At 39.0% G+C, this 18,625-nt stretch overlaps 1 protein-coding gene across 1 annotated transcript in view; it reads right to left on the reverse strand.

Moving 5' to 3' along the window:
- SPAG16 (sperm associated antigen 16) overlaps window positions 1–18,625 on the reverse strand; it is a 776,986-nt gene that overhangs the window by 601,450 nt on the left and 156,911 nt on the right. The window contains exon 10 of the mRNA XM_075829642.1: window positions 8,182–8,315. Coding sequence (XP_075685757.1) covers window positions 8,182–8,315 — 134 coding nt within the window. The remainder of the gene's footprint in view (window positions 1–8,181; window positions 8,316–18,625) is intronic.

Raw genomic sequence — 18,625 nt, forward strand, 5'->3', positions numbered from 1 at the left:
TTTACTAGTAGTGAATAACAGTACTTGGCTCCATCTGCCCTCCTCCTGCTCCTGACCTAAAATTGTGAAACTTAGCGGAGGCCTAAATGTAGAAATTTAGCTGTAGTGTAGACATAGGACCTGTCCTAAACGCATGAAGTGAGGTCAGGTAACTTAAATGGGTTCTTCCAGCAAGGACATTTATGATATATCCACAGGATATGTCATAAATGTCAGATAGGTGCAGGTCCCAGATCTATCTCTAGAACGTGGCCCCCTAAACCCTGTTCTGCCTCTTTGTGTTGTGACTGAAGCTTGTGATTTCCGACCATGAATAACAAAACAGCATAACTCGCATGCTACGCTGCTCCCGTAACGGTCATTCACTACTATGGGAGTTACAGAAACAGAGTAGCTCAGCAAGCTACGATGTTTTCTTCTTCATGGTCAGAAATCAGCCGGAACACAGAGAGGTAGAATGGGTTTAGGGGACCTCGTTCTAGAGATAGGTGCGTGTACCAGAGGTGGGACCTGCATCTATCTGACATTTTTTACATATCCAGTGGATATGTCATAAATGTCCCTGATGGGAAAATCCCTTTAAGTAAGTCGGATCAACTTACTGCTGCGAGCAGTTCTTTTCAAAACTTATCAAAGAGTTGACTGCACTCCAGAGGGGCCGACGCAGTAGCAACATCATCAATGCCGGCTAACATCACACGCCTCACCAAAGAGAAGCAGTTCCAGCCATCACATTAGGGGTGAGTTGATTAAATGTTTGACCAAATACAGTAGGGTAATTTTTAAGTTGATCATTTTGTATGGCCAGCAAATGATATTATAAATATCCGAATGGCCCTTGGCAGAAAAAAAGGTTCCCCACCCCTGTCTTAGACAGATTTCATACAGAAAGCCAAATATGCTTTTCATGGATATAAATCAAATGGGCTATTATCAGATGTTGACACACAGCAATTATTTGGGATAGGATTTAACGAAGTATATCAATTGGCTAGATGTGGTGTTCACTTAGAAAATGATGACAAAAATATAAAATTGTGTCACGAACATCCCCAAGACAATTCAGACTTTGAGATGTCTTAAAATATACTAAGAAGCAGCTATCTACATGTGACTTTTCAGATCAGATTTGTGCTTGAATAATTGCAAACAAAAAAAAGCGCTTGATTGGAAAGTATAAGCTAGTGGCGCACTTAATCATCCGTGACCCATGTCTGAAATAAAATGTATTTTGCTTTACTGTCACTCTAAGTGCCTGTAATGCTTATTTCATTTGCAATCCCTCTCGTGTCATCCTTATTGGCTTCCTAATTCATTATCCACTGTTGCTTTAATAACTGCGCTAATCTCAAATTTCTATTTTTCCCTCTTGACACTCTACCAGATATATTTACACTGTGCTTGAGTGATACAAGCAACGATATTCCACGAATAGGATTCCGGCCCAATAAATACCTGGTGTAATAGATTAGTACTAGTATTTCCCATTGGCTGTCATGATTCTGCAGGCTTATCCACTGGAATAAGATCTGCATTGAGCATCTGGCGAATTGTGTTACTTGGAATAATTAGATATAATGGTGGCCTAATCCTTTTCTAAAACGAAGGATAAAAAAGGTCTATTGAGCCCACCAGTAATGCTCTGTTAATCCCAATAAATCCTTTCTATTTGCTTTTTTTCTCCTCTTCATACGGATACAGTGTACACGAACAGATGTTCCTCTTCCCATGCGAGGTAATTACAGGGTACTCTGCAGCAGCAGAAAAGAATTGGGAACCCAATCAAATTGTGTGATATTCACTTTTCCGACAAATGCTCTTCAAATCTCTACATTCTGACAGCTAGAAATTTCCCTGTGGGCCTGACTTCTTTGGATCCTTCAGAAACCTGCCCCCTCTCACAGGGTTGAATTTACAAACACCAAGAACAACGTACATGACAGGGAATGAAATAGAATGCAGGAAAGATATGTTATTTTTATAAGTACACCGTTGAATTGATGAAATCCGTTGTAAACACCTTGGACAAATTTGACAATACAAGTATACTCATTTATGTCCCATTGTTTACTTCCATGCAGCTCTTGAATAATACACAGTCTGCAAGGTTAATGTTTAGATACTGTATAGACAAATGAATAATCAGAATAATACATATGGCTATGTAGTGGGAATACAATGAAAGAGAACATTGTTTTTGTTTGTTTTTTACGGTTTTTAATCTTTTCTAGTAGTTGTCAGAGCCAGCAAATGTTCATCATATGTATGCAGATCGGTCAGAAAGTAGTCTTAGAAGTTGATGATTCATGATCCTACTGCCATATGTAATATAGTGACCTAAAGGATCACAGCTACTTGGCTTCTGGGACTTAAAGTGTATGTCCACTTTTGTAATCAATATTTTTTTGTACCGCTCTAATGCATCTAAAATAAAAAATTATCAATAATATCCTACTGTTTTTAGTCTACAGTACCTATGCATTCCTATACGTCTTCATGGTTACAGACGCCAAACAAACCCTGTGTAGTCTGATCCTTCAGTCATACTCCCATCCTCCCATCCATCTGTCCCATAGTTTTTGATAACCTACCAAATATATGTTAGCATAAAGTATGGGACAGATAAGTGGGAGGACTGGATGACTGCAGGATCAGACTACACAGGGTGTCTTTTGTAGTCTGTAACCATGGAGGAACATAATACATCTAGATTACATTGTAACTACAGACACTGCAACCAAAAAAAATGGCTGTAAAATGAGTAAATATTCTTTAAAGTAAAACAAGGGAGAGTGACTAGGCACTGCATGGATTTATAGTCCTTCAGGCGGAGGGCAAAAACTGCCTAGGAATTCCTGCAGGTCAAGTAATGCAAGACACAAAGGGTGCTCAACACAGGAAACAAGTCCAAAGAGTATCTCTAAGTAGAGGGAAAGAAAAGAGAGACTCTCACGCAATGACGTATTCTTTTAGACTTTATTTCTTAGAAGAAAAAGCAGGTAAAAACAGTGAGTACTGCACAGCCAACAGCTGTATAGCATCAATGCGCATTCTCAAGTCTACAAATTTGGACGCGAAACAGCTGTTGCCTGTGTAGTACCGCTTTTTCTATTAAGAAATAAAGACTAAAAGAAAATGTCATTGTGTGAGTGTCACTCTTTCTTTCCCTCTACTTGGAGATATATTCTTTAAAGAGGTTACCCAACCTTATGTAAATAAAACCTATTCACACTCTCTACAATGGTCGGAGGAGGCTAAGCCAAGGAGTAGTCCAAAACTCCATTTGAAAATAGCATTAAACAAGTAAAATATGCAGTACTTAGATGCCCTGATGACCGAATGAGTCCACAAATACACAAGTCTAACGTTCTGAGAGTAAATATCCCTCTCTTTTTTCCACCTTGCGGAAAGTTAAAACATGTGATGTCAGCCTTGTTAGATGTCAATCAGCTGCGCTTTGTAGTTCTAGCTCCGACTCAATCTCTTTTAAGTAAGCCTGATATGAGAACTGATTTGATGCCCCGGAAGAAGCCAATACAGTGTAACCCAGGGTCGAGTAGAGACTTGGCATGCCACGTTTATATTCATATATGCTGTTTTTAGCCTACACTTGTGAGAACCATTAAAACCTTAAAAATTTGCGGTGTGAGGCAGTGCTATTCTATTGTCAGTTCTCTCAAATCAGGTTTACTTGAAGAGATTGAGACGGCGCTAGAACTACAAAGACTAGCCAATTGACATATAACAAGGCTGCACATCGCATGTTTTACCTTTCCTCAAGGTGGAAAAAAGTGAGGGAGATTTACTCTCGGAAAGTTAAACTTGTGTATTTGTCGACTCATTTGGTTGTCAGAGCGGCTAAGTATATTTGACTTTTTTTAAAGCTTATTCATTGTATAGTGATCTCTGCTTGCTGTCAGTAAATCAAACCATCTTTGTTTAGGGGTTGAAAACCTTTCCAGATCCTTTGCTGTTCCCACAAAGAATAATTTTTTTACAATATTTTAGTGTAGATCCATAAGTCTAGAGTCCGGGACTGGAGAGAGACTTGAGCTTGTAAAGGATCTGCCTGACACAGCTTCTGTGTCGACGCCCGTGGTTACTCACTCTGCACCTGCTCCTAAGTCTGGTCGAGTGACCCCTTCTTCCACCAATCAGTCGGGGAGGCTGAGGAGTGGGAGAGCCTATCACAGCCTGGCCAGACGGAGCTATTTATACCTTCACTTCCTGCTCCTCCTTTGCCTGTGATTCTTTCAGTCTGTTTCCTGGCTCTGCTGCTGCTGCTTACTACTTGTCTTCTGCTTCATATTGACCCTGGCTTGACTGACTATTCTCCTGCTCTGCGTTTTGTACCTCGTCCACTCCTGGTTTGACTCGGCTCGTTCACTATTCTCCTGCTCTGCGTTTTGTACCTCGTCCACTCCTGGTTTGACTCGGCTCGTTCACTATTCTTGTTGCTCACGGGGTTGCCGTGGGCAACAGTCCCATTTCCCTTAGCTTCTGTGTACCCTTGTCTGTTTGTCTGTCGTGCACTTAGTGAGTGTAAGGACCGTCGCCCAGTTGTACGCCGTCGCTTAGGATGGGCCGTTGCAAGTAGGCAGGGACTGAGTGGCGGGTAGATTAGGGCTCACCTGTCTGTCTCCCTACCCCGCCATTACAGAGCTGCTACTAAAGCCAACTCAGGACTAGGTCAGGAAATGTTTGCCGCTATGTAGTATAAGCAAGATTGTTGATATCTTGAAACCTTCAAGCGGGCTAGCTCCTAAAGGCAAATCTTATTTCAGGTTGTATATGTCCCTATTTAATACATTGAGTGCAGAACCGTGCATTGTTCTGAATAAGCTTTGAGACTGACTGGCTCATAAACACTGTAAGAACCTGTGTGCACCCCTACCGATTAACAAATAAATACCCAAGGCAGCAGAACCACGTGATTAACTTATGCACACATAATAAGATCAGTCAACATCAGATATACTGCATGTTGACCCTTTTCAATCAGCAACAGACAAAATTTATCTGCATTGTACAGGAGTAAAAATAAATTAAAAAAATAACAACAAGAAAATTGTAATTGTATATAATACAAAAATGACAGATTTAAAGGGGTTGTAGAGAAATAGAAAAACATGGCTGCTTTCTTCCAGAAACAGTGCCACACCTGTCCATGGGATGTGTCTGGTATTGCAGCTCAGCTCCATTGAGGTTAATGGGGCTGAGCTGGAACACCACACACAATCTTTGGACAGGTATGGCATTGTTTCTAATGGAAAGCAGACATTTTTTTCTAATCCTGCGCAACAATAACTGTATGGCAATGATAAGAAAGGGGGGAACGGTTTGTTTATTTCCTATTCTGAAAATCCTAAGTAAGTCCTTGTGGAATGAAAAATGTATGGCCACAGTTATTGATATTCTATTGATATGCCTTTAATGTATGTTATTAGAAAACCGCTTTATTAAGCAAGGATAAGCAATAACCGACTACAGTAAAAGCGTAAAGAAAATTCTTGGAAGTAGGGAACGTTTTTCTATTAATCTTTGTCTGGCTAAAAGGTAATAAAACAAAAAAAGAAATCTAATATGCCAAACATGAACAGCTTAGATTTTATCTTTTGGCAGACAGATGGGGTGTTGATAGAAATAGCGTCTGAACATATTGGTATTATACATATTCTGCAATCAGACATGAAAATCCTTAAGTGGAGAGAAACACTAAAAGGTTGTGTTAGTCAGCACACTGGATAGTCCGCGTGGTGCCGGCGCTCCACAGTCTGCTGCTTTGTGCTCAAATGCCTGGTGGAACACAGTTGTGGCATCGTCTGATCCTGACAGAAAATCTCATTAGGAGGTAACAAACTCTAAGCTTCTGCAACAGTTGTCGACAAGAAGAAAGTGTAAAGGGAAAGAAAAGAGACGCACTGAACACAGTGAACATGCCCAGATTTCTTCTTATATACTCTGTCCCCAAACAGCAGATGCCGAGACAAACCAGTTTCCGTTAATGGCATTTGTGAAGTCGAAAGAATGTGATGTTCTTAGATGTTGAGCAGTCTGAAGAAATCATGCTCCAACCACCCTTTATTCAATTTGAAATGTTAAAAACATCCTGTAAGGATTTTTTGGTCTTCAGATTCCTTTCACTTATATTTTTCTACTGGAAGTTTTGGAACCTTGTTTCTGCCAGCTAAAGTTCTGTTCACATCAAGTTTATGTCTTCTGTTTAACGTATACACTCGAAAAACTCCTGACGGACACATTAAACGGATGCGTCTTACGAATACCATACATTCATCACCCATAGAATCCTATTGTAAAAAAAAAACATATAACGCGCAGTATAGTTTCCTTTTACTGTATACCGTTCTATGGAACAGTTTAGGGCCTGTTCACATCAGCGTTGGCTTTCCGTTCCGGGGTTCCGTCGGAGGTTTCCGTCGGGTGAACACCGCAAAATTTAGTCAAACTGAAACCACAACTTCCGTTTCCGTTACCATTGATATCAATGGTGACGGAAACATTGCTAATGGTTTCCGTTTTAACGACGGAATCAATAATGCAGTCGACTGCGCTATTGATTCCGTCAGAAAAACGGAAACCTGCCGGAATGGTGATGAACGGAAACCATTAGTAATGTTTCCGTCACCATTGATATAAATGGTGACGGAAACGGAAGCTGTGTTTTCAGTTTGACTTTCCGTTGTGGGGTTCACCCAACGGAAACCTCCGACAGAACCCCGGAACGGAAAGCCTACGCTGATGTGAACAGGCCCTTAGTCCACTACGCTATTTCCGTTCTTTTTTCTTTGCGGTAATCAGACGTATACCGGCCAGAACACTCTTTTGCATTCATCAGGCTATAAGGTATATTGCAGGTACAGATTACATTATAGTGAAAGACGCCAGGAATACTGTATACAGTGATCACATTGTATCATAAAGCAGGCATTTTACAAGTAAAGCTTAGTTTATTTAAAGGGGTTTTCCAGTCCTAAGAAATTGATGGCTTATCCTTAGGATAGGCCATCAATATCTGATCGGTCTGGGTCCGGCTTCCATTCCACTCCATTGTGGAATACTGTGATGAATGCCGTATTAGGGAGGTATTCTCTCCTAGAAGAATTGCTATCGCATTGAATCACATAGTAGCATATGGACTGCACCATCGGTCTATTGTGCAGATTGACAGTGCAAGTAAATGGACCATGACTTGGCCCCAGAGTCATTGGGCTGGATTTACAAACCATGACATTTTCCAGGGAAGGGAAAGCTTTACTCTGCTCCATGCTCTGGTATCCATGTATGTCAATAAACCAAGAAGTAATCCTTTAAAGATATTGGAAAATGCAATTTTTTCACATTCCATGCTTGCAACAACGATACACTGATATGTATGTTATTACTTAAAGGTGCATTTTTAACAATTATTAACATATATAACATGTTTTTATTATATCTTAATATTCTGTGCTGCATGCAAAGAAATAGGAACTAGTGCACTCACATACAAGTAGTATCAGTATGCACAGTATAATTATATTAAAATGTAATGTAAATAAATATTTGTGATATTCGTCATATAAGTTGCAAAGTGTTGCCTATGTTACAGAGAATTGGCAGTGCTTCTGCTGCCACCTAGTGACCAAACAAAGCTGAACAGCAGTAGTTGATACATCATCTACAGTTAGGTTTTTTTTCAGTGCATGCACTGTAAGGCTCTGTTCACACAGAGTTTGTTTTTTACGTTTTTACGTGGAAACCCAGTCGAAAACACGTCCGAAAACGCCTCCCATTGTATTCAATGGGAGGCAGGTTTTTTTTTTTCCCCCGCTCGTGGGAAAAAAAGCTATAATGACCTATCTTGAGGCATTCTCCACCTCAAAAAAACCCATTGAAATCAATGGGAGACGGGAAAAAAATGCCACGAAAGGCCGCTGCATTTTTTGGAAAAATATGCTCACGTTTTTTTTCTTTGCCTGTTGAAGAGGTAAAAATACGTCTCAAACACGCCAAAAAACTCGGCAAGAATACCGGCAAAAAACGCGTGTGGTGTGAAAAAAACGGAGCTGATTTTTCCAGTCAGACTTTTCTGCCTGCAAAAAAAAACTCAGTGTGAACAGGGCCTAACAGACCTATAGCATTTTTGTCACTCTATGATCTCTCAAAAAAAAATATTCCTACCAGCTCACTGCTAGTTCATGTGCTTTCAGAGTGTTGCTCAAACTGTATCCACTTGTTTTGAGGAGATGGCTACTCTTCCCTTTAACTTGAGCCAAAAGAGGGTTCACCCTGTTGTCTGGAGGAAATTCAGAGTCCTGAAAAATGAATAATTACAAATCATAAATATGAGGTTAAAGCGCTTGTCCCACCATAAAATTCAATATTCATTGCATAGATCATAAAAAATGAACAAGGTTTGACATTTATATGCTGTTAAAAAAACATGATCCAGTGAAGAGTTACGACTCTGACATTTACTTACATAGCATGGCATCACCTGGTGTATAGCAATGTGCCCATCCAATGAGCGGAGTACTGGTGGACACACATGCTCTGTCACTCTCCCCACAGCCAGTTATCTGCATAGTGATCCTCTGTTCACTGCAGGGAAGTCAATAGAAATAGATTTCTGCCCTGCTTGTCAGGGAAGGAACAGATTCATTGAAGTAACATTGAAGTAACATGGCAGTGAAGATGAGGAGACTTCTTCTCAGCTTGTTAGAACTGCAGCCCTGCATCCCGACAGCTGATATGAATCCTGCACATGGCCACTTCTATTTTATACTTTCATAGTTTCAGTTCATATGGAGGATGTCACACACACATATATATATATATATATATATATATATATATATATATATATTACACATATATATATATATATATATATATATATATATATTACACATATATATATATATATACATACATACATACATACATGCATGCATACATACACACACACTACTCTGGATTACATGGCACATACTGTATCTGCAGGTGATGGAAGTAGTAACTATATTGTCAGCTGCCAGAGGGGGAGGAGAATAATTCAGTTCAGAGTCTGTCTCCTGCAGCACAGATTAGCAGCAGCACCAAGGCAGACTTTATATACTAAAACTACTATTAACAGATTTCTGGGCTTTGGTATGGAATTATCCCTTGAAAGACCTTTTTTAAATATAACTTTGTTAACTGTGTCACATTTGACAGCAAGAATAGCACAGCATGCAGCACTATTCTTGCCGTCAAGATGACTGAAAACCACAGCGGAGCCCCGACGGTCCCCATTGTTAATAAGTTCTGTTGGGTGTCGGTGATCCATCATGACGGATCCAGCGCCGTGGCTTCGGTTATGAATGGAGGCCAAAACGTATATGTGAGCAGAGCTTTATTATTCTATTCAGGTGGACAAACATACATTGTAATGCAGCATTACATTGCCCACAAACATACACCACTCTTCCATTCTTCTTTGCTGGTGTAATTCTCACAGTTGTCAGCTGTTCCCCCATTATACCAATAAAGAAGGAAGATCAGAGTTAATAAAAATTAGAACTCTTTTTCAGATATGGGAAAAGCAACAAGGGTGTATAGAGCACTATTATGGCATATGTATGTCATAGAGGGGTGTTCACCATGTAATGACACATTTCTACGACAATGGCCGCTGCAGGGGAAATCTACAGCTGACTGAATATTCCTCCAAAAAAATTAGCTGTTTGCGAAGAGCGTGAAAAGTCAGATCTGCATACTCTATATGGTCTGTTAACAAAAAACAAAACTTCTTTATTTTTCATATAAAATGCCATTATCATCAGTAGCATTTATAACAGAAAACAGTGGGGGTCTCCTACAACAGTTCTCAAGGGGAACATTAAGCCAAAAATGGTATACGGAGATAGAGAAGACAATGGGGCAGATTTACAATTGTGTCTCGGCCAACAATGTGTTGAAAATTGTGCCAAATTTTGACAGAAATTGGCACAATTTTTTATGTTTGCACCACTTTAGACACTTTTAAAAAGTATCACAAGAGGGGTGTTGTCTATTGGGAAAGTGGCATTGTTCCACAAAAACCTGGCACAAAATTCTTGCAAAAAAACCAAAAACAAATCAAAGTTGGTATAAGGAAGAGAAAAGTGTCTAAGAGGTCAAGCAAGATGCGCCTAAATTATCATACAGTATGCACCACTGTGATAAATTTGGTGCGTTTCATATCTGCCTGGTCTAAGCTTACCCTGTCTAACAAATCGACCGCATTAGTAAATGTGGCCACTGTCTGTAATCTTATACTATCGCCGATTTCCAGAAAAAAGGGGCTGCAGCTCTCTATCGAAAACCCATTCGATACACTTGAAGTATCTATGGCTATCACCAGGGTTGTATTTGCCACTGGGCACTGGGGGTCCAGTGCCTAAGACGTCCAGCAGGGAGGTGCGGCTGCAGGATAATTTTTTCTTAAAGGGGTTTTCCCATCAGAGTCATTTATGACATATCCACCTCTGAGACCCACACCTATCTCTAGAATGGGGTCCCCTAAACCCTGTTCTACTGCTTTGTGTTGTATCTGAAAAGTGCGATTTCAGACCATGGATTATGGAAACCGTGTAGCTCGCTGAGTTCTGTGGTTTCCATAATTCCCATAGTAGTGAATGGAAGTTATTGAAGCAGCGTAGCATGTGATATACGCTGTTTCCATAACTATTATTCAGTTCTATGGGACTTCGTGTAACAGCGTAGCTCAGCGAGCTACACTGTTTCCGTAATTCATGGTCGAGAATCACACTTTTCATCTACAACATAGAGAGGTAGAACGGGGTTTAGGGGGCCCCGTTCTAGAGGTAGGTGTGGGTCCGAGAGGTGGGACCCTCATCTATCTGACATTTATGACATATCCTGTGGATATCCAAAGAAGTAGTAGGACAACAGCACACGTCTTCAAATCATCAAAGTGGTTTTATTGTCAAGACATCCACAAACGACAAGCAACGTTTCGACCCATAGTGAGTGAAGGGTCTTTGTCAAGCCTAACATTATGTCTAAAAACATCGTTATAAATGGGTGAATACAAATGATCACATGGCCCATTCCAACCAGTGAACATCGTGAATCTGGTCTCCCAGGTGAAGCATACATTAGTCTTAATGACATACATCAAATAGTTATATAATCTTCAAAAACGTGCAAAACTACAATGTGTAATACATCTTTAATACATCATCATCAATAATATATCAATCATTGTTATTACAATAGAAAAGTGAAGGAGGAAAGTTCACCACACTCCAGGTTCCAGCTACGATCACAGAGCTCTACTGTGCATGCTCAGCAATCAATCATCTCTGCTGTGCAAAAAATAAAGACCAGCGTTCGATCAAAAATAGTGATCAAAGTATGTATAAATGTAAGACATCCTCAGTCATAACAAGAATCCATCATACTGCAGCTCCATATCTGTATATTTTGAGGCAAAATTAATTCAATAATTAAAAACGTCTTCACTCTGTATAAGTCACATGTGAACAGGGCAGACGGAGGGAGAAGGGATCAGGTTCATATTACTTCATGATATCAATCACTAGAAGTTAAATATAAGACATCCTCAGTCATAACAAGAATCCATCATACTGCAGCTCCATATCTGTATATTTTGAGGCAAAATTAATTCAATAATTAAAAACGCCTTCACTCTGTTTAAATCACATGTGAACAGGGCAGACGGAGGGAGAAGGGATCAGGTTCATATTACTACATGATATCAATCCCTAGGAGTTAATGTCATCAAATACTATTTAGTGTTAAACCGCCTACATAAATCGGATCACCGAAGTGATTCAAAAACTTTCTAGGGAATGCTTGTAACTTCTGTCCGACAAATCATGTTGGACAATAATACCGCACAAAACACGAGATTTATATAATGATGATAAAAAAGCCTTCATTCCGTAATGTTAAGTCACATGTGAACAGGGCAGACGGAAGGAGAAGGGATCAGGTTCATATTACTACATGATATCAATCACTAAAAGTTAGTGTCATCAAATACTCTTTAGTGTTAATTCGCCTACATAAATCGAATCACTCAAAGTGATTAAAAGACTTTCTAGGGAATGCTCGTAATATCTGTCCAACAAAACATGTCGGACACCTATACCGCACAGAACACGAGATTTATATAATGATGATAGAGCATCAACCGTAGCCCACCCAATCAAAGAACCACTATACTCAAAAACATTGCATAAAAAATATACAGATGGATGCCAACATGAAAGGAACCGCTATAATCTTCGTTCTGATCATAAATCCGCTGGCGTGTGGTGAATAAACCTCCATCACGAACATGCTCAAATCTGTAAGAAATATTCCAAAAATATCAAGACCCTCAGGAATACAAGACGATGCAAAAAATAGATGCTACACAATGTGTCAGAAATCACCCATCAAGTGTACAATATTAAAAAAATGTTACAAACAGCAATGGGATTTCAGAGTCCAGGAATTATCTTGTATTCTAGATTCAAACCTTTGGGGTATAGGGAATCTAACTCAAAGATCCAACGTAATTCTTTCTTTTTCAATAGCTTCTGTCTATCCCCTCCCCTCCTGAGTATCGGGACACAATCTATTACCCTAAATCTCAATTGATTTAACTGATGATTCTTTTCAATAAAATGCCTTGGTAATGGAAGTTCCATCATTTTCTTTCTGATTGTACTTTTATGCTTATTAATTCACAATTTAATAGGCATAGTTGTCTCTCCTATGTAAATCAATGAACAAGGACATGTAATCATATATACAACGAAATCTGAATTGCACGTAAATCTGTGTCTGATATTAAAGACCCTCCCCGTATGTGGATGCTGAAAACTATTCCCTTTCACAATATTATTGCAATTGCAGCAATTCAGACAGGGAAAATTACCATTTTTGGGGGGGCAAAGTAGTAATTGTGTATTTTTCTTTCTACTACCCACGTCTGACTTAACCAGTGTGTCTCTAATATTCTTAGTCCTCCGATATGACATAATAGGTGGTATTCTCAACGTGTCAATCTCATTATGTCCCTTGGACACTATAGGCCAATTCTTTCGCAGAATATTACCTATGCGACCACTCAAATTGCCAAAAGTTGATATAAATGGTATACGTTCAACTTGTACACCCTTAATATTGGATTCCAAACTATTGTCTAGTCTATCCTTATGTTTCTGTACAAGTTTCCTAGGATAACCTCTCTTCGTAAATTTATTACACATCTGAGTCAACCGAATTTGTTTCTGTGTAGTATCTGACACAATCCTATCAACCCTCAATAATTGACTCCATGGTAACGACTCAATCATGTGTCTAGGATGGTTACTACTATATAAAAGGAGATTATTTCTGTCTGTGGGTTTCACAAATAAATCTGTGGAAAATACTCCGTCTTTCCATTGTACCAAAGTGTCCAAAAATTGTAATTCTCGATCAGAACAAACCATGGTAAATTGAAGAGCTGGAATATGTGTGTTAAGTTCTAACAAAAACTGATCAAGACCCAACCTATCACCTTCCCATATGACAAAAATGTCATCAATAAATCTCCACCAGCAGCGGATGTGACCCATATGGGGGGAGGTGTAGACATACTCCTCCTCAAAGGTGGACATGAAGATGTTCGCGTACGTTGGGGCCACGTTGGACCCCATCGCCGTCCCCCTTAGCTGTAAATAGAACTGGTCACCAAAGAGAAAATAATTCTTCCTTAGTACCAGCTCCAACAGCTGGAGGATGAAGCGTCTACACCCTGGGTCACATCCGGTGCTGGCGAGACATTTCTCTATTGCCCTTAAACCTCTATTGTGTTCAATGCTAGTATATAGAGATACAATATCAAATGATACAAGTAAAACAGGACCACTGGCCTCAATCAGTTGTAATTTATGTAAAAAATCTGTTGTATCTTTAATGTAAGACGAGGCCTTCAAAACATGTTCTCTCAGGATTTTGTCAAGGAAGATTGCAATATTATTAAAAATTGAACCCCTCCCTGACACAATTGGTCTGCCTGGGGGGGGGCATGGAGATTTTTGTGAATCTTAGGTAGTGTATATAATATCGGAGTAATTGGTTCCTCCACCTTCAGAAACTTCCCCAATTGTTGGTCAATAATACCCTGTTCCACTGCAACATCAATAATACCTTTGATCTCTTTCAATAGCTCTAACTTGGGGTCTCTAGGTAACAATTGATATATCTCACTATCTGCCAATTGACTATAAATCTCTGACTCATATTTACTACTGTCCAAAATGACCGTGGCTCCAACTTTATCGGCCTGCTTTATGGTAATCTCCTTATTATTCATAAGTTCCTTTAAAGCCTTCCTTTCCTTATTTGTAAGATTCAAATTACTCCTTGTATCATGTATAGTACTCTCTTTTAATGATTTAATCTCATCTAACACAATCTTTGAAAACGTATCAATAATCGGGCTAGAGGGAGGCATATATGTGCTAGTTGGTCTAAGACCCAATTTGCCAGACTGAAACATACAATCAGAATCACTTTTCTCACAGACAGTAACATTATCTTTGGAAAACATTACTTTAAGGTTCAGACGTCTAAAAAAACTTTTAAGATCAAGATCCAATTGGAACCAATCAACATCAGTATCAAGACAAAATGAAAGACCCTTCTGTAACACCTGAAGTTGGTCATTCGTGAGGTCTATAGATGAGATATTTACCACTATATTTTCGTTCTTGGAGGGTTCCTCCTCATTGGGGGTCTCGATCTCGAACGAAATCGGCCTCTTGCGTTGCCGTTGGTGTTTCCGTCCACCCCTCCTAGACCGTCCATACTTCCAAGTGGACCTTTGTCTAAAAAAGGTGCATGATTGGCGTCATCGGTTGAATCAGAATCACCGGTAGTGTATAACAGGTTGCCACTCCCCAATTTCCTCGGTTCCATCCAAGAACGAAAATATAGTGGTAAATATCTCATCTATAGACCTCACGAATGACCAACTTCAGGTGTTACAGAAGGGTCTTTCATTTTGTCTTGATACTGATGTTGATTGGTTCCAATTGGATCTTGATCTTAAAAGTTTTTTTAGACGTCTGAACCTTAAAGTAATGTTTTCCAAAGATAATGTTACTGTCTGTGAGAAAAGTGATTCTGATTGTATGTTTCAGTCTGGCAAATTGGGTCTTAGACCAACTAGCACATATATGCCTCCCTCTAGCCCGATTATTGATACGTTTTCAAAGATTGTGTTAGATGAGATTAAATCATTAAAAGAGAGTACTATACATGATACAAGGAGTAATTTGAATCTTACAAATAAGGAAAGGAAGGCTTTAAAGGAACTTATGAATAATAAGGAGATTACCATAAAGCAGGCCGATAAAGTTGGAGCCACGGTCATTTTGGACAGTAGTAAATATGAGTCAGAGATTTATAGTCAATTGGCAGATAGTGAGATATATCAATTGTTACCTAGAGACCCCAAGTTAGAGCTATTGAAAGAGATCAAAGGTATTATTGATGTTGCAGTGGAACAGGGTATTATTGACCAACAATTGGGGAAGTTTCTGAAGGTGGAGGAACCAATTACTCCGATATTATATACACTACCTAAGATTCACAAAAATCTCCATGCCCCCCCCCAGGCAGACCAATTGTGTCAGGGAGGGGTTCAATTTTTAATAATATTGCAATCTTCCTTGACAAAATCCTGAGAGAACATGTTTTGAAGGCCTCGTCTTACATTAAAGATACAACAGATTTTTTACATAAATTACAACTGATTGAGGCCAGTGGTCCTGTTTTACTTGTATCATTTGATATTGTATCTCTATATACTAGCATTGAACACAATAGAGGTTTAAGGGCAATAGAGAAATGTCTCGCCAGCACCGGATGTGACCCAGGGTGTAGACGCTTCATCCTCCAGCTGTTGGAGCTGGTACTAAGGAAGAATTATTTTCTCTTTGGTGACCAGTTCTATTTACAGCTAAGGGGGACGGCGATGGGGTCCAACGTGGCCCCAACGTACGCGAACATCTTCATGTCCACCTTTGAGGAGGAGTATGTCTACACCTCCCCCCATATGGGTCACATCCGCTGCTGGTGGAGATTTATTGATGACATTTTTGTCATATGGGAAGGTGATAGGTTGGGTCTTGATCAGTTTTTGTTAGAACTTAACACACATATTCCAGCTCTTCAATTTACCATGGTTTGTTCTGATCGAGAATTACAATTTTTGGACACTTTGGTACAATGGAAAGACGGAGTATTTTCCACAGATTTATTTGTGAAACCCACAGACAGAAATAATCTCCTTTTATATAGTAGTAACCATCCTAGACACATGATTGAGTCGTTACCATGGAGTCAATTATTGAGGGTTGATAGGATTGTGTCAGATACTACACAGAAACAAATTCGGTTGACTCAGATGTGTAATAAATTTACGAAGAGAGGTTATCCTAGGAAACTTGTACAGAAACATAAGGATAGACTAGACAATAGTTTGGAATCCAATATTAAGGGTGTACAAGTTGAACGTATACCATTTATATCAACTTTTGGCAATTTGAGTGGTCGCATAGGTAATATTCTGCGAAAGAATTGGCCTATAGTGTCCAAGGGACATAATGAGATTGACACGTTGAGAATACCACCTATTATGTCATATCGGAGGACTAAGAATATTAGAGACACACTGGTTAAGTCAGACGTGGGTAGTAGAAAGAAAAATACACAATTACTACTTTGCCCCCCCAAAAATGGTAATTTTCCCTGTCTGAATTGCTGCAATTGCAATAATATTGTGAAAGGGAATAGTTTTCAGCATCCACATACGGGGAGGGTCTTTAATATCAGACACAGATTTACGTGCAATTCAGATTTCGTTGTATATATGATTACATGTCCTTGTTCATTGATTTACATAGGAGAGACAACTATGCCTATTAAATTGAGAATTAATAAGCATAAAAGTACAATCAGAAAGAAAATGATGGAACTTCCATTACCAAGGCATTTTATTGAAAAGAATCATCAGTTAAATCAATTGAGATTTAGGGTAATAGATTGTGTCCCGATACTCAGGAGGGGAGGGGATAGACAGAAGCTATTGAAAAATAAAGAATTACGTTGGATCTTTGAGTTAGATTCCCTATACCCCAAAGGTTTGAATCTAGAATACAAGATAATTCCTGGACTCTGAAATCCCATTGCTGTTTTTAAAATTTTTTTAATATTGTACACTTGATGGGTGATTTCTGACACATTGTGTAGCATCTATTTTTTGCATCGTCTTGTATTCCTGAGGGTCTTGATATTTTTGGAATATTTCTTACAGATTTGAGCATGTTCGTGATGGAGGTTTATTCACCACACGCCAGCGGATTTATGATCAGAACGAAGATTATAGCGGTTCCTTTCATGTTGGCATCCATCTGTATATTTTTTATGCAATGTTTTTGAGTATAGTGGTTCTTTGATTGGGTGGGCTACGGTTGATGCTCTATCATCATTATATAAATCTCGTGTTCTGTGCGGTATAGGTGTCCGACATGTTTTGTTGGACAGATATTACGAGCATTCCCTAGAAAGTCTTTTAATCACTTTGAGTGATTCGATTTATGTAGGCGAATTAACACTAAAGAGTATTTGATGACACTAACTTTTAGTGATTGATATCATGTAGTAATATGAACCTGATCCCTTCTCCTTCCGTCTGCCCTGTTCACATGTGACTTAACATTACGGAATGAAGGCTTTTTTATCATCATTATATAAATCTCGTGTTTTGTGCGGTATTATTGTCCAACATGATTTGTCGGACAGAAGTTACAAGCATTCCCTAGAAAGTTTTTGAATCACTTCGGTGATCCGATTTATGTAGGCGGTTTAACACTAAATAGTATTTGATGACATTAACTCCTAGGGATTGATATCATGTAGTAATATGAACCTGATCCCTTCTCCCTCCGTCTGCCCTGTTCACATGTGATTTAAACAGAGTGAAGGCGTTTTTAATTATTGAATTAATTTTGCCTCAAAATATACAGATATGGAGCTGCAGTATGATGGATTCTTGTTATGACTGAGGATGTCTTATATTTAACTTCTAGTGATTGATATCATGAAGTAATATGAACCTGATCCCTTCTCCCTCCGTCTGCCCTGTTCACATGTGACTTATACAGAGTGAAGACGTTTTTAATTATTGAATTAATTTTGCCTCAAAATATACAGATATGGAGCTGCAGTATGATGGATTCTTGTTATGACTGAGGATGTCTTACATTTATACATACTTTGATCACTATTTTTGATCGAACGCTGGTCTTTATTTTTTGCACAGCAGAGATGATTGATTGCTGAGCATGCACAGTAGAGCTCTGTGATCGTAGCTGGAACCTGGAGTGTGGTGAACTTTCCTCCTTCACTTTTCTATTGTAATAACAATGATTGATATATTATTGATGATGATGTATTAAAGATGTATTACACATTGTAGTTTTGCACGTTTTTGAAGATTATATAACTATTTGATGTATGTCATTAAGACTAATGTATGCTTCACCTGGGAGACCAGATTCACGATGTTCACTGG

The sequence above is a fragment of the Rhinoderma darwinii genome, chromosome 6, assembly GCF_050947455.1.
Source record: "Rhinoderma darwinii isolate aRhiDar2 chromosome 6, aRhiDar2.hap1, whole genome shotgun sequence".
NCBI classification, from domain to species: Eukaryota; Metazoa; Chordata; class Amphibia; order Anura; family Rhinodermatidae; genus Rhinoderma; species Rhinoderma darwinii.